This window comes from Phascolarctos cinereus, unplaced genomic scaffold, assembly GCF_003287225.1.
Source record: "Phascolarctos cinereus isolate Bilbo 61053 unplaced genomic scaffold, phaCin_HiC Scaffold_4;HRSCAF=312, whole genome shotgun sequence".
Taxonomy (NCBI): domain Eukaryota; kingdom Metazoa; phylum Chordata; class Mammalia; order Diprotodontia; family Phascolarctidae; genus Phascolarctos; species Phascolarctos cinereus.
The window spans coordinates 394,552,017-394,578,941 of record NW_027555847.1 but is presented as its reverse complement, the minus strand read 5'-3'; the positions used below and the strand labels follow the sequence as shown (position 1 = coordinate 394,578,941).

The 26,925-nt window shown below is 39.6% G+C and overlaps 1 protein-coding gene across 11 annotated transcripts in view; it reads left to right on the top strand.

Annotated features, from left to right (window-relative positions):
- Positions 1–19,865, top strand: part of BRD9 (bromodomain containing 9) — a 61,053-nt gene extending 41,188 nt beyond the window's left edge. For 9 of the 11 annotated variants that reach the window (XM_078153294.1, XM_078153292.1, XM_020985650.2 and 6 more), the window contains 2 exons: positions 6,095–6,262; positions 7,840–8,785. In XM_078153294.1, the coding sequence (XP_078009420.1) occupies positions 6,095–6,262; positions 7,840–7,940 (269 nt within the window). In that variant the 3' untranslated portion in view covers positions 7,941–8,785. Of the gene's footprint in view, positions 1–6,094; positions 6,263–7,839; positions 8,786–8,896; positions 8,967–9,874; positions 9,993–18,195 lie in introns of those variants that run through there. The other 2 variants (XR_013486179.1, XR_013486178.1) reach the window with 2 other exon arrangements.
- The last annotated feature ends 7,060 nt before the right edge of the window (positions 19,866–26,925 follow it).

Genomic DNA, 26,925 nt, shown 5'->3' with positions numbered 1-26,925 from the left:
GTGTCTGAAGCCCGATTTGAACTCAGGTCCTCCTGAATCCAGGGCCAGTGCTCTGTCCACTACGCCACCTAACTGACCCTACTTTATAATATCTTGATGATATCTGCTGTTTCTTCTGCATAAGTCACATCATTGGAAATATTCTAGTGCTAGCTTAATTCATGATAGATATGTCTTATGCCTTTGTCCACCAGCATATACAGAATAAATATAAAGAGAAAACTACAAAATAAATTTAAGGTCATTAAATTCAAGATAAGAAGGGAAAACAGTACTAGTATGGGGGATCAGTCCAGCAAAGGCTTGTACAAAGTGGTATTGAGATGAATCATGAGGAAGTAAAGGAATCTTTGAGGTGGAAGTAAAGAGAGAACAGTGCAAAAGCCAGTACAAAGACATGGAGTAGGAGCTTGGGTGTAATTTATCATATTGGCCAGACCAGAGGGTACAGAAAGGATAACTTTAAATGATACTGGAAGGGTAGGTTGGAGCCAGGTAGTGAAGAGCTTTGAAGACCAAACAGAGGAGTTTATTTTATCCTACAAGTAATAGGGAGCTACTGAAGAATGATATAGTCAGATTTATACTTGATAAAAATCACTTTGACAGCATGTGGAGGATAGATTGGAAGGAAAAGAGATTTGAAGCAGGGACACCAGTGCAGGAAGCTGCTGCAGTTGTCTGAATGAGAGGTGAGGAAGGTCTAGATTATGGTGGTGACTGTGTAAAGACTAGGGGTCACGTGCAAGAAATGTTGTGAATGTGGAAATGGCAAGATCTCATAACAAATTTGGATATATGAGGTGAGGGAAAAATGGGGAGTTGAGGTTAACACAGAAGTTACAAAATTGGGAGAATGAAAATGACACGGTTTTGTGGGGAAGAATAATAAATTCTGTTTTAGACATTTTGAGTTTTAGATATCTCTGGGACAATGGGTTTGAAATGTCTACAGCTCAGGGAAAGTATTTAGGTTTCTGTGTCATCTGTATAGAGGTGATAATTAAACCCTTAGAGTTGATTAGGTACACATAGAGAAAGAACAGAGCCCAAGACAGAACCTCAGGGGAGAATACCCATAATTGTAGGCAACATGTGAATGGGAAGCCAGCAAAGGAGATTAAGAAGGAATAGTCATAGAAGTGAGAGGAAAACCTGGAGAGTTTTTTTTTTAACCAAGGAAAGAGAGTGACTACCCAGAAAGATGATCAGTACCTCCCCCTGGATGGTAAGGAGGGTTCAAATGAAGACTGAGAAAATATCAGCATATTTAGCAATCAAGATGTTATTAATTAATTTGGAGAGAGGATTGTCTCTCTCTTACCCTAATTCAATTAAATTCAACAAATATTTAGACCAGGGATACAAGACAAAAAACTAAAACCTTTACATGGAACTTATATTCTACTGAGGCAATTTACCATGGACAGAGATAGGTAAATGTGAAATGAATAACTTTAAGAAGTTGAAAGTGTTAATACCTGAGGGGATCAAGAAAGGTCTTTGTAGAGATGAAAATCAATTGCTTTGAAAAACACCAGGATAAGAACAAGAGAAAAGGAGGTAGTTCATTCCAGAAGTGAGGGACCCAGCTTAGGCAAAGACACGGAGATAGGAAGTGGAATGTAAATTTCAAGAAACAGCTAGTAGGCCCAGTTTATTGGAATGGAAAGAGCTCAACAGAGAATGTATGGAATAAGGCAGGAAATGTAGGTGAGAATTAGATTATGAATGGTCTTAAATGCCAACCAGAAAATTTTGAGTTTTATCCCAGAGGCAATAAGAAGCCACTAAAGATTTTTTAGTATGGAAGTGATATGGTCATATCTGTTTTAGTAATAACAACTTGGCAGCTGTGTGGTTAATGAATTGGAAAGCAGCTGGCATCATGGAGTCTAGTTAGGAGACTGCTGCAATAGTCAAGTGGAGTGCTCGTAAGTGCCTCAGGATAGAGGCTGTGATGTATTAATGGAGGGAAGGGCAAGACTTGAAAGATGTGGATTGAATTTGGGAGTTGTAAAGGCAGCAGCCTTCCACCTTGACACCACATTTCCACCCCAATGTAAGCCATGATGCTTTCTCTGAACTATGCCATATATCAGGCTGGACCTTACTCAGGCTGCTAGTTGAGATCTGATGTAGAACAAAATGAGACACTCAGTTATTCTGTGGTTAAAAGGAGGATTTCTTAGCCAAAGCATAGAAAGTATACTCAATAAAGATATAGCACTTAACTGAGGTAGATGTTCCCCTTATCTCCATTTGGAAACTAATCTGTTCATGAGGGCAGGGTACAATGACTTACTGACCTTTAAAATTTCCTAAGTCTGAAGAGTCAGATTCCACATGGTCAGGCCTTTAAGCAACTCGGAAGCCAGTCAACCTGGGACCACAGAAAGTTGCTAGTCAAGTCTTGATGATCATTTCCATTTGGTCTGTTAGGGGGGAAAATGAGTATAACTTCTGTGGCATAGGTAGGAGTGGGAGGAGGGACCCTGGTAGATCATGATCTTATCATACTAGGTGACAGGAGGTTTGGGAAGAAATAAAAGGGTTGGCTTGGTCATGTTGAGCTTGAGCCACCTTTAGACATCCCAGTAATGCTGTTTGGTAGGCAGTTATTTAAGGGAAACTAGAGTTCAAGAAAGAAATTAGTATTGCAGCTGACAGGATCACATAGGCATAGAGAGAAGAGATCTTTGGGAAATGCCTGTAACCAGTGGGTGGGAGCAGGGTGGGAGAGGGAGGAGGAGGCAGAGGAGACCTGAGAAGGAGCCCCAGGAAGGGTGTTGGATGAGAAACCAAGAGAAGAGAAAGGCTCCAGAGGAAGAGAGAGGCCAACGTGGCAAAAGCTCCTGAGAGGTTGGAGAGCATCAGAACCGAGGAAAGACTCTTAGATTTTGGAGATTTTGGTAACATTGGAAAGAGTAACAATAATAATAGTTTGCTCTATAAGTACTTTAGTTTTATAAAGTACTTCATTTACATTATTTCATTTGAACCTCACAACAGTCCTGTGAGTTAAGTGTTATTTTTATTATTCATATTTTAAAGATGAAGAAACTTTATAAAGATGAAAGTTTAAAAAGGTGTGCTTTACTCAGGCTAAGAAACCCGCTAAGTGTCGGAGGTGGATTTCAAATCCAGATCTTCCTGATTTATCTCCAGTGTTCTGCCCACTACATTTCACTGCCTAGTTAGGGGTAGCAGCAAATAAGCCAGACTATAGCTGGAATATTAGGCTTAGTTCTGGTTATTCAGAACAGGGCAGCCAGGAGTGTAAAGACCTTGAGATTATGCCATAGTGAAGAAACTGAAGATATTTAGCCTAGGGAAAAGAAGACTTAAGGTATGTCTTCTAGTATTATAATATGGAAGAAAGATCTGACTCATTACTCTGCTTGAACTCGAGGGTTCAAGAATCAGAAAAAATGGGTGGAAGTCATGAAGTGGCAAATTTAGGCTTACTGTAAGGCAGAACCTTCCTAACAATTAGTTATCTAAAAGTGGAATGAGAAAAAAAGTCACTAGGCTTAGTCACCTTCCTGACATGGGGAGAGGTAGAGTGCAGGAGAGGTGGTGCTAATTATAAAAATTAACACAGATGTCTAATTTTAAACAGAGAACAAGAATCTAGTCTAACTGGAGACAAATATTTTTCCCAATTACAAGTAAAAACAATTTTTAATATTTTTTTTTTAACCTTTAGTTCCAAATTTTCTCATTCCGCTACCCCTCATTGAGAAGGCAAGCAGTTTGATATATTTGAGAAGTGAGGCCTTTATCAAAGGAACTTGCTGTAAAAAAATTTTTTTCCCAGTTTCCTGATTTCTTTCTGATCTTGGATGCATTGGTTTTTGTATAAAAGCCTTTTAATTTAATGTAATCAAAATTATCCCATAGTGTTCTCTGTCTCTTGTTTGGTCATAAATTCTTTCCTTATCCATAGATATCATAGGTAAATTATTCCATGCTCCTCCAATTTGCTTATGATATCACCCGTTATATCTAACTCATTTGTCTATACCTAATTTTCCAAGCAGTTTTTGCCAAATAGTGAGTTCTTGTCTCAAAAGCCTGGGGTCTTTGGGTTTATCATACACTAGAGTACTGTGTATTGTGACCTGATCTGTTCCACTGATTCACCACTCTATTTCTTAGCCAGTACTAGATTGTTTTACTGCTTTGTAATACAGTTTGATATCCAATACTTCAAGGCTATTTTCCTTCACATTTTTTTTTCACTGATTCCCTTGATATTCTTCACCTTTTGTTCTTCCAGGTGAAATTTGTTATTTTTTCTAGCTCTGCAAAATGATTTTTGGTAGTTTGTTTGCTAAGGTACTAAATAAGTAAATTATTTAAGTAGAATTGTCATTTTTATTAGATTGGTTCAGCACACCCATGAACAATTGATATTTTTCCCATTTGTTTAGATCTGACCTTATTTGTGTGAAAAGTGTTTTGTAATTGTTTTCTTATAGTTCCTGGGTTTGTGTTGACAGGTACACTCTCTATATATATACGGGTACACTTTATGTTGCCTACAGTTATTTTAAATTTTTCTAAAATTCTATTCACCTCCTTTTTTGGTGCCTTCTTTAGAAAGCAGTTCACTCTTTTTTTATGATTTTCTTGCATCATTCTCTTTTCTTTTTTCAATTTTTCCTCCACTTCTCTTAATTAAAATCCTTTTTGAGCTCTTTCAGGAATTCTTTTTGGGCCTTCGAGGTTGTCTTGGGCTTGAAAATTGTTTCTCCTCATCCTTCTGTTGTTTTTGTTATATTAAAGTTGTTTGGAGGAGAATTTGGAAGAGTTCAGGCAAGTCCCTGCCTTTACTCTGCAGTTTTGGCTCTGCCCCTTCCCCTCAATCTTCTGTCTTTAGAAATTTTGGAGATCCTTATCTTCTTTTTTTTATCATAACCCTGTCCCACTAGTTCTTAGTAAAATTGATTAGGAAGACTTGACTTGTTTTTTGGATGTCTTTCCAGTAAGTGGAGTACACTAAGTATTGGCAAAGTTGATTGTGCCTCATTACCAAGATAATGTACCCTGCCTAAGGGACATTTCTACCACAGGAAGGAAGACAATGGAAGATTTCTTTGTGTTTTGCAGCCAGGCTGAGACTGAGCCATTGGTGACCTAAATGTTTTTAATTGGCAAGTAGGTGTTTCCTCATAGAAGTTCATGAAATCTTGAAGGAGATAGAGGTTGAGTTGTCTTTGTATTGAAGCACCACCTTCCTCACTTCTCTAATGTTCAGTGTATCTCCAGTTATTTCCTTTTCAGCAAAAGAAAATTACAGTGAGCAAGAGTTGAAAGAGCCTGGTTAATACTGACTAGATTTTTCAAAGCCCATTCGTATTTTACTGTCAGAAATTTTAGCATGCAAGGGGAGATTACTCAGGATTTTAGATCCTGAACATTCTTCTCCCCCTTCCACATTGGGAGAAGGAAAAAGAGTTAGTGAGAAAGAAGATAAAAACGAAGTAAGTACGTTTGTACAATAGAGTCAGAAGACTTGAAAAACCTTCATTGAAACAGGTCCATACCAGGACATTGGTACAATATGAGCAAAACATCAGACTTTCACCAAATTTCCATGCAGTGAGGCAAAACTGAAAAGGCCAGAAAAGACTGATCTTTTTATGAACTTTCAGGAAATAGCTATGATTTTTCTCTTCCTTTTGAGTGACAGTGATAATGCCTAGTAATTATGATGATACATAAAACAGGACAGTTTGCAGATGTGTAACATTTTTCCTTGCTTCTAAGAGCATTTGGTTGTATTTTCAGTAAATGATTATAAATTCTGTTCTCGGGCATTTTGCTTGACTTGAAACATGTTTGGAATGATTAAAAGTCCCTCTTTCCCCTGGCCCTCCTCCCCCCAAACACTTCTAACAACTTAAATTCCTTCCTGTTATGTATTTAAACTTTTACTTTATCCTATAACTCAGTACCCACCCTCACTTCACCATTGTTGTTACCTGGTTCTGCATCATGGTGCCATTTGAACTGAATGGGTGAAAGTACCAGTAACCTCAGGGTCATAGTCCATGAGAGCTGTAACAATGTGGTGTTTGGTTTTCAGGGAAAGTGAAGAAGGAGCTTGACCATGATGATAACCACTTAAACTTAGATGAAACAACCAAGCTCTTACAAGATCTTCATGAAGCCCAGACAGACCGAGTGGGCTCCAGGCCGTCTTCCAATCTCAGCTCTCTTTCTAACACTTCAGAAAGAGACCAGCATCATCTGGGTAAGTTGGTCTAAGAGAAGGTTTTGCACCACCCTTTGATCAATTGAAGCCTTCACTATCGGGGACCTTATTTTGGAGATCCTTATTTTGATTTGGGTAGTCATGTCACTCTGTTGCTGCTGAAACAGAATTAAGACAACCCTTATGAGTAGTGCCATTGAATTAGAGCCAGAGACCTTCTGTTGACCAACCCAACAACTGTAGCTAAAGCTATTAATGACAACAGAAAATTTGAGTAGGACACTATAGACTTTATAGAGGGTAACTATTAGAGAGTGATGCAGTGGTCAAGTGCCATGCCAGAACCTCTCAGTGTAATACATGTTTCTCTCAGTCATTTGGAGTCTACATTCAAGAGGTTTTATTGGGTGATAATTACTTGTATATTGCCATTTTTAAACATACAGAAAATAATGGAAAGTGGTAGATTTGGCATCAGATGAGATCTGGACTCAAATCCTGCCCCTTCCACTATTAAGTATCCATGGACAAATTATGTAGCTTCTCCAAGACTTGAATTCCTCTTCTATAAAATGAGGGTCATAACATTTTTGATACTTTCCTTACAGACTTCTTGCAAGAATCAAGGGAGATATGTGCATGAATGGCTGTATAAACATCAGCAGCTGTTGTTATCATTATTGTTCTTATTTTGTTTTCATCTAGTAGTCAGAGAACAACCATATGAGGCTGATGAACAGCTTGCCCAGTTTGGGGCCCACTTTGTCAAGGAATTTTTTTTTATTTGCTACATCATTTTTGCTGTCTCCCTAAGTGCCTAGCGTAGTGCATTGTGTATTTTATGGTCTGATGAATGTTTGTTGGGTGAATGAAGGGATATTGTCATTCCAAATGATTCTGATATATAAACATTGCCTGGAGAGAGAGTTACCTTTAATTTTACCCATGGCTAGAATCTGCAATAAGAGGGAATCTGCAGAAAACTAAGTCCTCCCTACTTACAGCTTCAGGATTTTTGTTTTTCAGCCTTTGTGACATGCAGTGGCATCCTGTGCATGGTGACAGCATTTGTCAGTACACTCTTGTCCTTCAGTGTCACAGATACAGATGTCTTTTGTGTCTCCTGTCAAAATGTAGCTGTATCTCTTTCCAGACTATGGAAATAAGATAGGTGTGGAAAGGAGAAAAAAGGAAGGCCTACAGGAAGGCCTGAGCCTTGGGCCCTCTCTGGGCATAGCCAATGAGCTTCATGTCTCCTTGGTTATCTGCATTTTCTCTCTTGCATTATTTTTTTAAGGCTTTATTATCCCTGAGGTTCATTACTTTCTGAAAGTGGCTCCTTATTTACTCTCAGGGTGCTCTAGAATAGCTCTGCTGCTAATGGAGAGAGTGCTTTATGTTAATATTTATCTGTTACTTAAAAGCTGGGAATAATGACTTGTACAAATGTAGTGATGAGAGTTTTCTCACATTAATTTTCACTGCATTTTGCAGCCAATAATATGTGTAGATCTACAAGTAGAATTCTATGACTACTACATAACCAACAAAATGTTGATGACAAACCTTGAAAATGTATATCTCTTCAGCCATATTCTTTTCTCCCATGTTTACAGGAAGCCCTTCTCATCTTAGTGTTGGAGAACAGCAAGACATGGTTCACGACCCTTATGAATTCCTTCAGTCTCCAGAACCCGCAACCTCTACTAATAATTAATCTGATGGATATGGATTTTTGAGGGGTGTGTGTTTTGCTTTTTTAAATAATTGCATGTCCTGCTTTTATAAAGTTTTTGTCAAGGGACAAAGACTTCCACTTTATCCTCTTTGGAATGAGGAAAGCAGCTGTATTATACTGCCACGGGGGATGGGGAAATTGTCTCCATGATATCATGTCAACACACCACATACAGCAGTTTTTGTATATAGTGTAATAGGTGAATCTTGGATAGTGAAGATATAAATGGTGTGTTCTACAGCCAGGTTTATAAAGGTATGTTTGATCAGTTTCTGAGCATCATGATTTCTGTCCTAAAAGCTGTCTCTAGTCAGTAGTGTTGTACCATTCTGTTCCTTTCCTCAAGAGAAGCAAAGGTCTTCAAGAAGTGGTACTGACAACACAATTTCAGAATTTTTATTCCTGCGTTCTCTATTTCAAAACAGCCCATGTTATTCTGAATCTGAAAAATGAAGTTTCTAAGCCTTCTATTCACACCTTCCCCTGTCCTCACAAGGCATTTGATTTGGAAACCTGAAGGGAATAACTTGAAACCTATTTTATGGGTGGGTGGCATTGTCACTTCCCCTCTGCTAATAAATGCTGATATACTTGAAGTTAAGGGAACTCACTTCCTATTGTCTTATTAACCTGTATGCGTAGGAAAGGAGTGACAGACACTATGCTGGAAGAGCGTTCATTTTCCTGCATTTTTTAATGAAGTGTTAAGTTTCAGCATTTATGTGACAAGACTTTTTTATTCTTGATATGTTTACTGGATGACTGTTAATATTTACAGAATATTGTAAATACAGCAATTAATAAAAGATATGCCAAAAATTGTACTTGGAGTTTGCAAACAAAAGTTTTGTCCTGGGAATATTGAGCATGTAGTTTCAACATTTGCTTCTTATTGTTGATATCTGTGTTCTAAAAATGTGAGCATTTCTTCCTAGGCATAAAATCATAAAATTTTACAAGTGGAAGAGGCCTTAGAAATCATCTTGTACAAGTCCCCAGTTTCAGGTAACTTGGTTCAATTCCATTCAATTCAATGAGTATTCGTTTTGTCCTTGTGCTACGCATTGACAATACATAGACAGAAATTATGTAGTTGTCCCTGGCCTCAGGGAGCTTACAAATGGCACACACACGGATGACAAAATACAGAGTGATTTCAGAAGGGAAGAGTGATCCAGAGGATCGGGAGATCTCAGTGGCCCTGGGGCAGAGTCTTAACAGGAGCCTGACATGCCAGGGTTGGAGATGAAGGGGTGTGTGTGTGGAGTGTCCCTTTGATGCTTTCCCTGGATTTTGGAGAGAGATGTTTTGGCCAGAAAAGGCCTTTGTTAACAGCTGGACATGAGAAGGGAGCACCCTTTCCCTAGAGTGAAGGGGAAAAGTTAACAAAAAGAGTGGCAGTGTCAAAGGAAATCTTCCCTCTGCATACATTCTGTTGGTTTTTGTCCTTTCCTTCTCCAACATTGGTGTTGGGCTAGGAACAGAGCAGGTAGGGTAGTTGCTCATCTTCTTTGTTCATTCGTCATACTCCTAATGATTCATCCTCCAGAAAATTGATAAAATGTCTGTTGGTACATTCTGATTACCCTGTGGTCAGAACCAACATTTATGTAACATTCTAAGGTTTGCAAAACATTTTGCTTATATTAACTCACATGATGTTGATCCTCACAACAATCCTGGGAGATTGGTGTTGTTTTGATCCTCATTTACACACAAGGAATCTGAGGCAAGCAGGTGTTCAGTGACTTCACAGCTAAGAAGTGACCGAGGCAGATTTCTCCAGCTCTTAGGTCTAGTGTTATCTGCTGTGACTCCTAGCTGCTTCATCTTGAGCATCCCCATATAAAGCACTTACAGTCTGTATCTCAAAAGTATCAGACCAAAATATGTGGAACTTGGCTTCTCTACAGTGACTTCCTGCCAAAAGCAAGAAAGTGTTGACCTGCTGCTAAGCTTGTCGGTGACAACATAGCTCCTGAGGCCTCCAGGAATGCCCACGGCTCATGACGATCTTTGCACAAAAGTGAGGTAAAAATTAGTGGTTTCCATTGCTCCTTACATTATGTTCCCTTTGCTTCAAAATGAAGTAGCAGACAAGACTGGCTTCAGTCTTATCCTATCACTCCCCTGCTGGAAAGCTAGAGGCTCTATCTATCAGTTGCCAAACTGTTTAGCCTGGCATCTAAGGCCCATTGCAACGTGGTTCCAACCTACTTTTTCCAAACTATTTCACATTTTCACATTACTCACCAGCACCTATCTCCAACATTGTTGTAAGGACAGAGATAATATTTGTAAAGACCTTTGTAAATCTTAAAACATTATATGATATAGATAGATCTAGATACAGGTATATGTGTGTTAGCTATTATTTCATATACCCAGCTAGGCCAAATGAGCTGTCCCCTGATGTCTTCTTTCACTTACACAGACTATCCTCTACATGGAATGCACCCTTCTCTCAGCTCTACTTGAAATCCTTCTAATGTTTAGCTCAAATGCTTCCTCCATGGATCCTGCCAGGTGAAAGTATGGAACAAGCATTAAATTTAGAATCAGAGCCCTGGGTTCAAACCCCTTCCTCACCCCATCCCCAACCCCAAACCCATTTTTCTTCTTAGAACCTAGGTGACTTTTTAGGCAAGTGACTTAAATTCTTTGGGCCTTCATCATTGTTAAAATTAGGAAATTAGATGACTCAAGTATTTGATCCTCACGTTTTCCTAGAGCATTTTAGTTGCTTCCTTTACCCCAATCACACTTAATTTTGTATCGTGTGTAGGTGAGTATATATGTCATTTTAATAGATTGTCCCATCCCTCTCCCTACCCCAGTAGATTGTGAGCTCCTTGAGGGCGGGAACTATAATTTTTTTTGGCTTCATATCTTAGCTCTTAGCACAATGCATTATATGTAATAGGTACTTAATAAATGTTTATTGAATTTGAGGCAATAACCTCTTTGACCTTTGGTAATGCCATTCTTGAGAATTTCAGAGTGGTTTGAGATAGTCTAGATTTCTTCCAATTGTGTCATTTTTCCACCCAACTCAGAAGCAGGTAGCAATCAAGGTATTCAATGTATTTTGGAAGGCTCTTAGTCACAAAACACCTCTCAGTTTGCCATGTAATGTCTATTTTTGTCAAATTCCTAATTCTGAGGAACTCAATCAGCTATGAATGCATCTCTTCCTTCTAGGTGGGTGTGAGCCTGGGCAAGTCAATTAATTGCTGTCTTAGGTTCCTCAGCTATAAAATGATGATGATAATGGCACATAACTCTGGTTGTGAGGATCAAATGAGCTATTTGTGAAGCTTCAATATTATGCATTAACATAATAGGTACTTAAATACTTGTTTGAAAATAAACCTTTGAATTCTTCCTTTTCACACTCAGGCCTAGCACCTTGCCTCACCCTCAGCTCCCCTTCAGGACAGAGCTCCCAATATGATCCAGCCCTTTGGAAAGCCCTACTTGCCTGATGGGCTGACCATAGTTGTCTCCCTCGTGAACCAAATGTGGTCCAGTCCATCTCTAAGTCTAGCTTGTTATCTATCTGCAGCACATGTGAAATAATTGTTTATTCCCTAAACATGTGAGTTTAACCAACTCTTCCAGTTGTTCACATAATTTTACCTTTCAGAGTTTTGTATTTCAAAATTTCTGCTCAAATCTGTTCTTTTCATCTGGAATGTTTGAAAGTCATCTATTCCCAGTCCCATACCCTTGGGATTATACTCAGCTTTTCTGGGTAAATTCTTCTTTGTTACAAGACTATATGTTTTGCTTTTTGGAAAATTGTTTTCCAAAATTTTCTCTCATTTGTGTATAATCTGTTAGATCTTGTGTATCCTAACTATGATGCTTTGGTCTCTGAAGTCTTTCTTTCTGGCTTCTTGTAATAGGTTTTCATTGATGTAGGAGCTGTGAATGTTGGCTATGACATTCCTAGGACTTTTCATTTGGGGATTTCTTTCAGGAAGTGATCCGTGAGTTCGTTCTGCTTTTACTTGGCCCTGGTTCTGATAGATCTGGACAATTTTTGTGTATGATTTTTAAAAAAATTGTTTTCAGAGAGTCTAAAGATTCTTAAATTTAAATTCTTTAATAATTTAAAAAATAAATTTAAATTCTTAAATATCTTTCTTTGGCCTGTTTTCCAGGTCGTTTTTAGATGTTTTAGATGTTCTTTTCTTCAGTCTTTTCATGATGATTTCTACTGCACTGAAGCTTTTTTAAAGGAGCACACCGCTCTTCTTGTGTCTGCATACAGAGCCTTGGAGCCTAGGGATGGCTCTGGCCTACTTCTTTCTCACTGGGTGCCTTCCATCATTTGGCCTTTCCTATTGTCCATGTGTTTTTGGCTGAATTTTTGTGCGTTCTTGGGTGGATGAAGTCATTCTTGTTTCTCAATGAATTTCTTGATAATTATTGAGTCTGGTGGTATTTGGGGTTCTTTTTTTGTTTTTTTTGCTAGAGTAGATGTGTAGGAGTTGGGCTGTCTGCTTTCCTTTAGGCATCCAAGGCAGAAGTGGTTTGCCTTGCATTTTAACCCCAAGGCTGAACAACTGAACTGGCCTATTTTAGGCTTGGCCATAACAATAATAATAGTTATTATTGTTATTATTATTATTATTATTTTAGCTAACATTTATATAGCACTTGAAAGTTTGAAAGATGCTTTACAAACATTTGTTTATCCTCACAACAACCCTGCGTGGTAGGTGCTATTATTACCCCGTATTACAGATGAGGAAACTGCCCAGAATCACAAAGTTAAAGTGTGACTCTGCATTTGAACCCAAGGTTTCCTGACTCCAGGTCCATCACTCTATCCACTCTGCCGCCTTGCAGCTGCCCACAAGTACTGGAACTTTATCTGTTGATCCTAGTCTTCTTGGCAGCCCTTCAGATATTTGAGGATAACTACTATGCCCCCCCTACCCCCTGCTGCCAAATTTTTATCTCTAAGATCAATGCACACCATTTATTTAATAAACCAGATGTTGTACCCCACCCTGCCTTTCAGCTTCCTTTTGTGTATTGTTTCTCCCATTAGATTTTAAGCTCCTTGAGGGAAGGGACTCTATCATTTGTATCACCAGTGCTTAGCACAGTGCCTGGCCTATTTTTCTTGTTCAATCATTTTCAGTCCTGTCGAACTCTTTGACCCCATTTGTGGTGCCCAGACCTGAACAGAGTGGTCCAGATTTGAGGGGGCCAGTGTAACAATAGTATCATCTCTGTAGTAATGGACATTGTGCTTCTTTCAATACATCCTAATGTAACAATTCAACAAATACTTTTAAAGGTACTCTATTATGTACAAGACACAGGGAATACAAAGATGAAAAATAGCCTATTTCTTTCCCTCAAGGACTTTATAACTGATCAGGAGTATAATATGTATACAGTATGATACAAGGTAGATTGTGATGGGAGTAAGGGAGACTGGGACGAAGTGCTCTGATTTAATTCAGAAAATAATAAGTTCCTACTATATGTAAACCACTATTAATTACAGGAGATAGGATCCAAAAATAAAAAGCATAAATAATGATGAGGAAGAGGTAGACCTAGGCCCAGTTCTTAAACTCCTAGGACCTTTGAATCTCCCTTTAAGTTTCTCTGTCCATGCAGACATGTTTCCCTGCAAGAAAGAAACCCTTGTCTGAGACAGTATATCAAGGATCCTTTAAATAATAATAACAATAATAATGATAACTAGCATTTATATAGTACTTTAAAGGTTGCAAAACACTTTGCAAATACCATTTCTTTGGATTCTTATGACTCGGGGTAGGTACTGTTTTTATCCCCTCATTTTAGAGTTGAGGAACCTGAACTTAAGAGTGACTTGTCCAGGGTCAAATGGCTAGTAAGTGTCTTGAGCACAGCTTGAACTCAGGTCTTCCTGACTCAACTGCAGCACTCTGTCCATTATGTCACCTAGCTAACCTCTAAATATACAGAGATTGACAATTCGCAATAAGAGGGCTCCCCGCAGAGGAGTTCAGACAAAGGCTATTTACTGTGACCCTTACTGCATATAGTGGGTAATTAAAGAGATTGGACAGAACCAGGCCTCCAGGGTCCCAACTCAGTCTATGAATTCAAAGACTGGGCAAGGTCCTAAGAAGATAGCCAGATCTGAGAAGGCAAACCTAAACCTCTGCAGCTTTAAGGACAGAAGGACCCTCTTGCCATGTGGAAGTATCTGTCACAGTGGCCTTTTCCAGAAAGCGCTGAAGTCAGCCACCAACCCTGCTGGCTAGGTTTCCCTTTTGAATAATAAAGTAAGGACTCCTCATCCTTGAGACAAGGCCCATTTTCACAGTGACTGCCTCAGCGTGGCTGACCTTGCTGTTGCCACCCCTATAATGCTTAACCTCTTGTGGCCTTGAGACTGTTAAACCTTAGCTGTCAGCATCGGCTATCTGGTATGGTCACAATAGCTTGTTCTGACCTGACCCGATAGAGACATAATAGTGGAGGTGGAGCTGCCAGGCAAGCCTTATCCCCACAAATGGTAAGTGACAATACTATCTTTAGGTGTCTGAAAGAGGGCGGTGGAATGGACCCAGAGGCAGTAAGACACTGCCAGTAGGATAGAGAATAACAGTTGAGCATAGATTTGGATCACGTGATTTGGGACAAGGAATAATTTCTACCATGCCAGGCTACTCTATACACGTTTCTTTTCTCTTAAAGGAAAACTTCTAAGAGTGAGTCACAACAGAGAAAAGAATGCTTTTTCAAGACACATAAAGGCAATGATATAGAAATTGGTTAGAATATGTCCTGAAAAACATACATTAACAGAATATTTAAAGAAAAAATTAACACTGCAATTAAAAATTTAGAAAGCCAACAGACAACCCCAAAATAAGCCAAAATGGGGAAATCTTAATAATTAGAGGAGTAGATAAATCAGAATTCAAGAAGACTATAGAACTTATAATCAAACATGAGAAATCCCAAACTCACCCCAGTGGTTATGATTTTATGCCCAACCCTAGGGAGGGTGGGGAGGCAATTCTGAGGAACAAGAAACTCTCTATAGTTCTGAAGGAGCTATCTCCTAGCTCCTATTTTATGGTTGGAAATACCTATCTCTCTCTGTTCTAGGGGTATGAGTCTATGGGAATTTATCCAACTGGTGTTTTGGACTGACTCCAACCCACTAGGAAAACTGTACCCCCAGTGTACTCCCTGATCACCTCTGCCTCTTAGAATACCTAGGCTTCTTCAAAATTTAGCCCAGATAGCACCTCCTCTATGATGCCTTTCTGATCCCTTCACTGCTGGAGTGTTCTACATCATATTTATTTTGTATGCACTTAAATGTGTAGAGGTTCATTCCCATGACGCTCTTTGAGGAGAGCAGCTGTTTTATTTTTTATCTTATTTTTATCTTTATATTCCCAGTGGTTGTTGTTGTTGAGTTGTTTCAGTCATGTCCAACTCTGTGAGTCCATTTGGGGCTTTCTTTGCAAAGGTAGTACAATGGTTTGCCATTTCCTGCTCCAATTCATTTTACAGAGGAGGAAACAGAGGCAAACAGGATCAAGTGACTTTCCCAAGATCACACAGCTAGTAAGTGTCTGAGGCTGGATTAGAACTCAGGTCTTCCTAACTCCAGGCCCAGCACTCTACGGGGTCACCTAGCTGTCCCAATTCTTGGTACCTGGCATAATATCTTGTGCATAATAAGTACTGATTTATTGAATTGATTGATATAAACTTGTCCAAGTATGCGGAGGATGAATGGAAGATAGCCTTCAGGACCTTGGCATGGGCACAGAAATGCTCATTGGACTGGGTAGCTCTTTATCCTTCTTCTAATATTTTATGAATGGCATGCTTTAGGCTGTGAATGATATTGGTTGATAAGCAACCCATGTCTTGATACCCGGCCAGGCCTGTGCATTGTTTAAACAACAAAATGTTACTTTGTCCTTCAACAAGTAGAATTCTTGGATTATGTTCTCTCCTCCACCAGGATTCAGATTGATCACCAAAAATGATCTCTATTCTCCATTAGCATGTCCCCAGGAGGACTAAGGACCATTTAAAATCCCTTTGGTTTTTCATGGTACTATCAGAAGGTCATCCCATAGTTATCCACACTGATGGTGTCCCTAATGTGGAAGTATATAGTCTAAAGCCTCAATTGCATTACAAAATATTTAAAAATATGACAGTGTCCTACTCTGAAATCCTTGAATTCACTTAAATTGAATACCTAATCAGTCTTCCTTCTTTGGAGACATTCAGTTTCAGGGAGAGATTTGAAGCTCTGAAACTCAGTAGTGTTATTCATGGTCCCCAAATTAAGAGTGGGGATGTCTTCTTATTTCATTCAATTGAGAGAGATATTGCTTTTGTACTGATACTCTGGCCTTTTTTCCAGATGAAGGAACGTTACATTTACCCCCTTGGACATCTCTGAGTGGTTTTCTCTAATGCTATTGGAAATGATGTGCCCAGTGTTAACACCAGTGAATAGTGCCCTACTTCCATTTCTAGTGAGCATCAATTAGTTTTCACAAAGGGGTTATTTGCTTCAAAGATACAGCAAAAACAGAAATATAACAATTTCTCCCCAACACCTATGGGGCTCAGTCTCCCCTAGACCACCTCAGTCCTTGGGGTAAAATTGGGTCAGACTTAACTCAGTTTCTAAATAGCATTTGCCCCACCACATTCACAACCAAATGTAGTATAGGCACTGGATGAGTCTGTATCTCAGCAACCACTAGGTTGGATCCTGAAGATTGTTCCTTGGAGCATCACTGGACTCCAACTTCATTCAGTAGCATATATGTAGAAGCAAAGGCAGTGAATGGTGGGAGTGATCCAAGGCTGAGGCTTGTCAGGGAGTAATCACTACAAGGGGTTTAGGGATTCAAGAAAAAAGTATAGGCTTGAGTTGGTTCACTAAGGGGTCAAGATGGGGAAAAGAGGAGAGAGTGGCTAATGCAGAGGAGATGGCTTGAGAGGTAATTGAGGGACCATGGGATATGTAGGTCATGTGTTGATGAAGAGTAGAGTTTTGTAAGGCGAGGAAGAGGAAGAGAGGAGAAAAAGAAAGGTGAAAAGCCAGTAACTTGTGATCAGATAAAGGGATTTCAGAGTTCTTCAACCCATGTTCAAGATGATACATTGGTGGGTGATGCCAAGATCAAGAGTATGACCATCTTTGTGTGTGGTTGAGGTGGAATGGAGGAGGGGTTCATGGGAAGTGGGTAGGTTAAGGGACTGGGTATATGGGTTACATCCATCCCATTAGCTATTCTAAATCTTTTCTTATCTCTTCAAGCCCTGTGGTAAAAATTAAAATCCTATATAATTATACAGGTAAGAGGGAGTCCCTGGTGAGACTTAAGCAAAAGTTAGTATTATATATAAACTAGATCTTCAGATGCAAAATAAATGTTCTTCTTATTAGGAAAGGTCTGAGGCTTGCATAGCTCAGTTACATACAAAGAGGCCGGTGTAGACAGTGAACTTAATTTCGAGGCATAGACTGTGTTCATATCTTTGTTTCTAGCGACTCATCTATTTAAGCTCCCAAAGGAGTATGGACAGTAGAGTCAGTCAATCACTAAACATTTATAAAGCACCTACCAAGTGCCAGGTACTACACTAAGTGCCAGAGATACAAAAGGGGCAAAAGACAGTCCCTACCCTCAAGAAGCTTATAATACAGTGGGGGAGAACTGACTAGATTGGAATTTGTCACCTAAAGAAAGATGGGTTCCTCATTGAGGGAAGTAGTGTTTAATCTGCTGCTGCTGTTCAGTGTTTTCAGTTATATCTGACTCTTTGTGACCTCATTTGGGGTTTTCTTGGCAGAGATACTGGAGTGGTTTGCCATTTCCTTCTCCAGCTCATTTGACAGATGAGGAAATTGAGGCAAACAAGGTTAAGTGATTTGCCCAGGGTCACATAGCTAGTAAATGTCTGAGGCTGGATTTGAACTCAAGAAGATGAGTCTTCCTAACTCAGGGCCCAGCACTCTATCCACTGCATCACCTAGTTCTCCCAGAGTTTGATCTAGTCAGAATTATCAATAAATAAACATTTATTAATTACTTATTATGTGCCAGGAACTGTGCACTAGGGATTCAAAGAAAGGCAAAAGACACATCAAGGAGCTCATAATCTAATATGCCGGAAAGGATTGTCAGATTGGTGAAGCTAGACCTCTCCCACCTCCTGTCTACAGGTGACAGAGAAACTCAGAACAGAGGCTCTGAGATGGTCAAAGGGAAGAGACTTGCACTTATCCTAAACTGAAGGTCAGTGCCCCAGCTGAAAGAGCACTATATCCCTCCAGTTGGAGAGAATGCAGTACCAGCCAGCCAAGCCAGTGACTGAAGATGGGAAAGGACAGCAGCTGCCCATCAAAGAGCAAGCCAAGGAATCCAGGGGAGCCACCCGTCACATAGAGACGTTGTGCCCGTGGTATTCTTACCCAGCTAAGCAGTGGAGCAATTCATCCATCACAGATGTTGCACTGTGAAGTGACCATGAGGACTGTCTAGAAAGGCCAGGACAGCAACGCTATAATTCCAGAGCTGAGTTGCCTTTGACATGTATGCCTACCATTGTACTTTAAGTGCTTGTCCACTCTTATCAGAAAAATGTTTTGTAACTAACTACCCTTCTTGCTTTTTGAGTAAATGTCTTTACTAAAGAAATGAGACTACTGGCTAATTAGTCTTGGGAAATATGCTGGTTGGGGCTCATTAGTCAGTATTAGGGTGCTACATAGCCACCCATAGTAGCAGCCATCCCTGTGGGGACCTAACCTGCCAATGACAGTGCAAATTGGACAAATGGGGAGAAGGAGGCAGGGTGTTACAAAAATACATGCATATATATGATTTTTCTTAAGTTTTTGGGTTTTTGCTTTAAAAAAATAAAAAATGTATGTTATATTTCCCAGTGGTATATAGCACCTTGATAGCAGCATTTTTTTTTTTTGTCTTTTTATCTCCAGTACCTAGTAGGCTGCCACATAATGAACAGGAAGTGTTCATTAGTATTTATTGAATTGAATTGAACAACCTACTCAGGTTTCCTATCATGGTCCAGATGTTCTATCCAAAATTATACAGACTCCAGATCATTCAGAGATGTAATCAGTAAAATTATTCCCATTCTTCTCATTATTTGATTTCCAGGTTCAGTATATCTCAGGCACCTAGAACCAAATGATGACCTCATCCCTTGACCCAAGTTCCTAACATGTGCAGGAAGCACATCCGAGTCCAGAATCATATGCCCTGAGAACTTTCCTAGACACCAAAACCCCTTGGACCAATGAACCTTAATCAAAAATAGGGTTGCCCAAGAGGAGGTCCAAGTACCTTATGGGAAAACTCCCCCTCCCCACCTACTCACCTCCATGCTCCCCATGTCAGAAATGTGTTTTTTCTGCTGACATGTCAAGTCTTAATTACATGTGTCCATAGAGGATACCCAAATTCAGATGCTTAATCAATGACATGTTTGCTACCCCCTGATCATTGTGGACTCCATAAGACATTACACTCTGACTTTTGATTAGACTAGTCATTTTCCCCAGAGAAAGGGGAGGAGGTAAGTATGTGGAAACATCCAGAATGACTGATAAATGCATAAGTTCATCTCTTGATACCAAAGGAATTCTGCCAGCCCCTGCACTGATCCTTATCTGACTTACTCATGAATGGCATGCTAAAAGAAGTCTGAGGTCCATATGTTGCATTTACTTTGTCTATACCGATTAACGTACGTGGTGTCTCCTCTGACAGAATGTAAGCTTCTTGAGGGTAGAAGCTTTTTCATTTTTGTCTTTGAATTCCCATAATATAGCACACTGTAGGTGCTTAATAAAGACTTATTGATTGATTAGTTGTTTGGGGTCTGCTCATTCTATAATGGTACATTTATTAAAGCCTCTAGCCTCCCTTTGACTACCTCAAAATAAAACTGCACATACCCCACCCTCCACGAGCCACTGCAAACCAGTTTGTACCTCCAGACAGGCCAATTTCCAGAGTCTTGGCTATGTATGAAGCTTCATTTCCTAGTTCCAAAGCCAGATTGGAAATCAAGGTTGGCAAGGCAGTTAAAGCACATGTGTTCTTGTAGCCTTGTTATGTGAGCGAATGCTCCCTGGTGGTTCAGAAACTGCTAATAAACTGTAGTTAGATGAGAACTGGGTGAGTCTGTTTATGCTGCTTGAGATCCGCAACCACATTAGTCCATATCAACCAGCATTTCTCATTGATCATGTTTACTGATTTGCCTACAATTACAACATGGAGGGTCCTCAAGCAGAAGTTGGGTAATCACTTGTAAAGCAAATTCATTCTTCAGGAAAGGGGTTAAACCCAATGATCTCTAAGTTTTCTTCCAGCTCTGGGATTGCATAATTCTATGGTTTTTATAGAGTGAAATATTGAATTATTTTAATAAGGACCAGGACAAAGAACCTTTATCATTGTCCAGTGAGTCCTTAGGCCTAGATTTAATTATGACATACTCCATTTTATACCTTTCTTTTAGTGGTTTTGGAAAACACAGGGAAAGCCTTTGCACTCGTTTGATAAATAATAACTGCTTTCAGCTTAAATTAGCTCTTTAGTCATGCTGCATTAATTAAGAAATCTGATTTGGTTCATCTATTAAAACTCATACAAAGTTGAAGCCAAATTTAAAGAAATCATACATCACCGCATTTCCCATTAGCTTTCCAATCTGATGCTGCACACAATGCTTTTGGAAAGAGTGGCTTATTCTTGTTTCTGTCTTTCAGATTAGCAATTGACTACTAGAAGGTGTTAGAACATGCTATGAGTTTCCTGCCTGCAGGTTTTTTGTTGTTGTTTTTTAACTTGGAGCTTTAACACTTTTTGTGTTCTATTAAAATACAGTGGCTGAAAGCAAGGGGATTTTCATACCAAGAAACAAATTATTGTCAGGGCACTTGATGCCAAACAAGAGCATATTTCTTTCTCTTTTTCCTTTAGTCACACATACACAGAAAAGTCACTAGGATCTGCGCTCCCATTAATATCTCACCAAGTTTGAACCCTGCAAACCAGAAAAATCAGCAGTGATGATTAGAACCTAGAACAGCCCATCTGTTTTATCTAGATTGGGATGGTTCCTCCTCAAAGGGGCAAGGAGGCTGTCCATAGGACTTAATTAGTCTGTGGGAGTAGGGCCTGGATCATTGGCATAATGTCCTAGAGGCCTGGGGCATAAAAAGCCCAGCCTGTAGGGAGGTGGCATTTTTCAGGTTTGTTGGAAATCTCATTGCCTTGCTCAGTACGTTTTTTCTGATGTAGGGGGCAGGGAGGGTCCTCATACACTTGAATAAATGTTGTACTTGGGTTGATCTGTCATATATTGAGTAAACATCTTTCTGAAGTTTTTTTTTTTATTTTATGACCCATGAGTATCTCATTGAATTCTAGTTCTGATCCTAAACCAGTGGAATGGCCTGTCATGATTGAGATTTTAACAAAAGGGTAAACTGAGGAAAATCCCCACAGAAGATAACATATATTAGCAGGGAGCATGCTGTCCTGTAAATAAATGGCTTGACTCCATTAATGCTGAAGACCCCGAGCAAGAGGACAGTTGCTCTTATATAGGTTTTGGGGGAGTACAGCACAAAGAACAGAGCAGAGTAGGTGACATCATGGAATTAAGCTCACAATGATTGGTTACAGAGCTGAGGCACAGGGAACAACATGATTGGTTGGAAGTTTGGTAATAGGGGCTAGTAACAACCCCCCCCTTTTCTCACCAGACTAAGAGGTGCTCATTGTCTGAGTGCAGGTGTAGGTGCACATGCAGACAGTGGCCCAGACTTCTGGACAGCAAACCAGACGTTCTTAAAAGATAACTTGGTGGCATAAAGATATCAGGCACAGCTCCCTTTCTGTTCACACACATTTCCCAAGGTTAGCGAAATTCCCTGAGCAAGAATAGATGGATTTTTAAACCTAACCTATTACAAGCCAGCTGAATTCTGAAGTAAGTTAAGAGACAAAGAGCCATGACTTAAGCAGTTATGGGGCAAAATCAATTGCTCATTTATAGGATCAATAAGAAAATGATATAGGATCAATTTTAATCTTCTCATGACTTAGTCCTGGCCAAGAGCATTCTTTGATGGCAGCAAGTCCATTAATGGGTATATACCCCAAGGAGGTTAACGTCAGAAATAAGGTCCCCATGTCTATCAAAATATTCACAGCAGCATTTAATCGCAGTGTTCCCCAAACCACCAGACCTGTTTACAGCCCAATCCTTTTAGTACCTTTCTCTTGAGGAGAGAAATCATTGTGGAGAAGTAACCCCTACCTTCCTTGTCATCACTACTGAAAACTACCACCAACAGGCAGATGAATAGAAGGACCCTGGGAGAGGGAGCACTGCCCAGACCACCAGTCCTACTTCTGGGCCATCCCTCGCAGCATCATCCAGGGAAGCGACTCCAGCAGGAAAGAATCTGGACAATCCTCATCACCTGTCAGCCAGCTGCTGTTCACAGGGCAGGCAGGCCAGCCTCACTGAAGCTGTAGGGGAGAAATAAAAGACAGCATGTGTCAGGCAATTTGACACATGGCTACCATCTTGACTACCGTCTCACCTCAGACCCTGAATCCAGGACTCTGAACGTGAGAGCCTTTGGGATAGCAATGTGCTAGCCCAGTGACCACAGCTGTCATCCTGGAAAATAACCCATATCGAGATGCACCTGGTAATTGCTCCTACAGGCATCACAACTTCTACTGAGAACCAGAAAAGAAAAGTTCTTGTCACTGAAGTCTTTTGAGATGATCAAATGTTCAACATCAGAACCTTATGAATTTATCAGTGGAAATGGTATTAAAGCTTTGCTGCTGCACCCTAAAGACCATGGGACTTTTCCATCTGACTTACACCTAAAACCTTCCTTGTGCGTTGTTCCTCCTGTTAGAATGTGAGCTAATTGAGAGCAGGGCCTGTCTGTTCTATTTGTATCAGTAGGGCTTAGCGTGAGCTTACTCGCTCATTCAAATAACCAGAAACAAAGTGGGTAGCCTTGGACTAGGAATAGATGAATAAACTGTGGTATATAAATCTCCTGAAAATATTATTGTGTCCTAAGTACTGACGAATATGAGAAATTCAGAGAAACATGGCAAGATATCTATGATCAGACAGTGAAGTAAACAGGATGAGAACAATAGATGCATTATTGCAGTAATGAAAATGAAAAGATCACTACAAAGAAATTGTCAGTAATCATAGCAACCAATCTTGAGGAAGGACAGATAACACAAATTACTTCCCTCTTCTTGGAAAAGAAGCAGGACCTACAAGACCAGAAGGTCTCGTGCCTGGTCAGATTGTGTTGGTTGTTTTGCTGAGATGCTTTTCTTGGTTTAAAGTAGGGTTCTGCTATGTACTGTACCTTGGATGAGACACTTAATTACTCTCTGAACCTCAGTTTCTTCATCTGTTAAATGAAGGGGTTGGGCTACATGATATTTAAATTATCTTCCAGCTCTAAATCTGCATCTCCTTTATCTTTTCTTTTCCTCATTAAAAAAAATCATCATTCAATTTATAGTAATAACAATTATAGTTGTATTTGTATAGTTCCTTACATTTTCCACACAACAATTCTATAAGGGAGGTTGTTGTTCGGTCAGTTAGCCATGTCTGACTCTCCGTGACCCCATTTGGGGTTTTCTTGGCAAAGATATTAGAATGATTTGCCATTTCCTTCTCCAGCTCATTTTACAGATGAGGAACTGAGACCAACAGGTTTAAGTGACTTGTCCAGCCAGTAAGTATCTGAGGCTAGATTTGAACTCAAGTCCTTCTGACTCCAGGCCCAGCATTGTCTACTGTTCCCTAGCTGCCTCTGAAAGGTAGGTTCTACAGATGTTATTCACATTACCATTTTTCAGATGGGGAAACTGAGGCTCAGGGAGGCAAAATTATTTTCCCCTGGTCCTAAAGCTAGTAAATATAAGAGGATTTACACCTGCTTCCAGATTGAGTATTCTGTCCTCTGTACAATGTTGTCACATTACTTCTGTCTGATGTATTTGTGCCCTAATATTTGTACTGATTGATTCACTGATTTTATCTAATAATTAGAATTGCTGTTTGGGCCCCAGGATCTGGGGCATTTCTCACTCTTTGTCCACAAAGGAGCTCCTGTGCTTTGGATCCATTCCCATAGACTACATAGTCCTAGAGAAGACTGGCCTCTAGTGAGAGGTTAGTGTCTTTTTCTCATGCTTTTCAACCCATTCCAACACCTTGGAGAAGATTTACTTAAAGCTTAGGTTTCAGTTCATTTCACTTCAAAGAGGGCAGTAGAAAAGTATTTGATGGAAATTGTCAATGAGGTATGAGACAGGTATTTATTTCCCATATCAAAAAAAAAAAATGCTGAACACAAAAGGCTTTTCGCTGACGGAAAGGCTTAGAAACCGGATCTGGTGATTGTAATTACTATTATACTCTGCGTACATTGATTGGAAGTACTCAAACATGTTAAACAAGCAGCAGTGGTTACTACTGTCATACTGTGCTAGAGAATGGAGGCTTCAAACCTAAAGAACATAAAGCATTTGCTAGGACAGCTGAGTCGTCACTTTGGCTCTGACCCTCTCGCTCAAAGTCTTCCCAGGGACTAGGTTTGTCCTCCAGCTGGTGGTCATCTTCTCCAAGAATGCTGGAGTATTTCCATGTAAAAACACGCCCCTTTATTTAAGTGAGGACTCGATTCTCAAAGCCAAGTGTTACTGAAAGTCATCCAGTATTTGTTTTCAAGTTCCATTTATCTCTTTGATTAATAAAAAGAGCCTCGGACACATGCAAGGAGTAAACATGAAATCATGATTAAATGAACGGAACAATGAATAATGGGAGGCTTCACTGCATTGTGGTGAAACAATTTCCTATAGATTGTGCTCAGAGAAGGAAAATAAACCACATGCTATTTTTCAGGAAGCATAAGGTTTTCCCATGGCTGGGGGGAGGGAAGGAACCCAACTCTGGACTTATGAGGACACCTGGGTTCAAACCCTGGCTCTGCCACTAAGTAGCTCTGTAACCTTGAGCAAGTTTCTTTTTATGAGCCTTAATTTCTTCATCTCTAAAATGGGAGAATTGGGCTTATATGGTTCCATTCCAGACCTAGCATTCTATGGTTCTAGCTATTCTAATATGATTGAGTTGAAGAGTAAGGGACATGCAGCATGAACTGAAAGATATTTCCATAGGAAGCTTAAGATAGGAAGAAAAAGGGATAAAGAAAACCACTCCAGAGTTCACCTCCAACCTTTCTGCCAATGCCCCCTCCCCCTTTTCTGCCTTTGGCTAAACACTCATCCCCTATCCTCACCCCTGTTTGAAGGAACCCAGAATCTCTGCTTTACTCTTACCCTCAGGCCCACCTCCCTACCACCTCTTCCTGATGGTGGTTATCTCCCTGGGGTGGGTCTGGAGAGGATGAGGAGGGGAATTCCCTAAAGTATATGCTAATGACTCCTCAGCTTTTTCATTTAAGTTCCTTGTTTGTTTAGCACATAGTAAATCTTTCGGCAATGCTTTTTCATTTATTCATTCAAATTTGAAGGACAGGCAGGGTTTTTCTTGAAGGGAAGTAATGAGTTCCATTTTGGACCTGTTGAGTTTGAGACATTACAGCTGGAGATGTCTAACAGTGAGTGGGAGATGCAGGACTGGAGCTAGAAAGATGAAGGTTGAATATATAGGTTTTGGAGTTATCAACATAGAAATGATCACTGAACCCATGGATGCATTGATATTACTCCTTTTTATTTACCCATTCCTGAAAAAAAAATAATGAAGGTTGGTAAACTATCAATACCAGATCTCAAATTGTGCTATAAAGTGGTAATGGTCAAAACATTCTGATACTGGCTAAGAAATAAAGTGGTGAATCAGTGGAATAGATTAGGTACATAGTGCAGAGTAATAAATGACTATAGTAATCTAGTATTTGGCAAATGCAAAGATCCAAGCTTTTGAGAAAATAATTCACTATTTGAAAAAAAAATTGCTGGGAAAACTGGAAAGCAGTTTGACAGAAAACAGATACAGACCAACATTTCACACTATGCCAAGATAAAGTCAAAATGGGTATATGACTTAGAAATACAGGATGATATCATAAGCTAATTAGGGGAGCATGGAATAATTGACCTGTCAGGTCTATGGATGAGGCAAGAATTTATGGCCAAAAAAGAGACAGAGAGCATTATGGGATATAAAATGGATCATTCTGATTACATTAAATTAAAAAGGTTTTGCACAAACAAAACTAATACAGCCAAGATGAGAAGGAAATAAAGAAACTGGGGGGTGGGGTAGGAAATGTACAACAAGTTTCTCTGATGTATAGAAATGTATAGAATGTATAGAAAAATGAGTCAAATTTATAAGAATGTGAGTCATTCCTCAATTAGTAAGTGGTCTAAGGATATGAATAGGCAGTTTTCAGAAGAAGAAATCAGAGCTATCTATAGTCATATGAAAAAGTGCTCTAAATCACTGTTGATTAGAGAAATGCAAATTAAAACCACCTCAAATCTATCAGATTGGCTACCATGATGGAAAAAGAAAATGACAAATGTTGGAAGGGATGTGGAAAAATTGGGACCCTAATGCACTCATGGTGGAATTGTGAACTGATCCAACCATTTTGGAGAGTAATTTGGAACTATGCCTAAAGGGACATAAGACTGTGCATACCCTCTGGTCCACCAATATCACCACTAGGTCTGTAGCGAAAGAGATCAAAGAAGAAGGAAGACGTCCTATATGTACAAAAATATAGCAGCTCTTTTTGTGGTGGCAAAGAATAGAAAATTGAAGGGATGTCCATCAATTGGGGAATGGTTGAACAAGTTGTAGCATATGATTG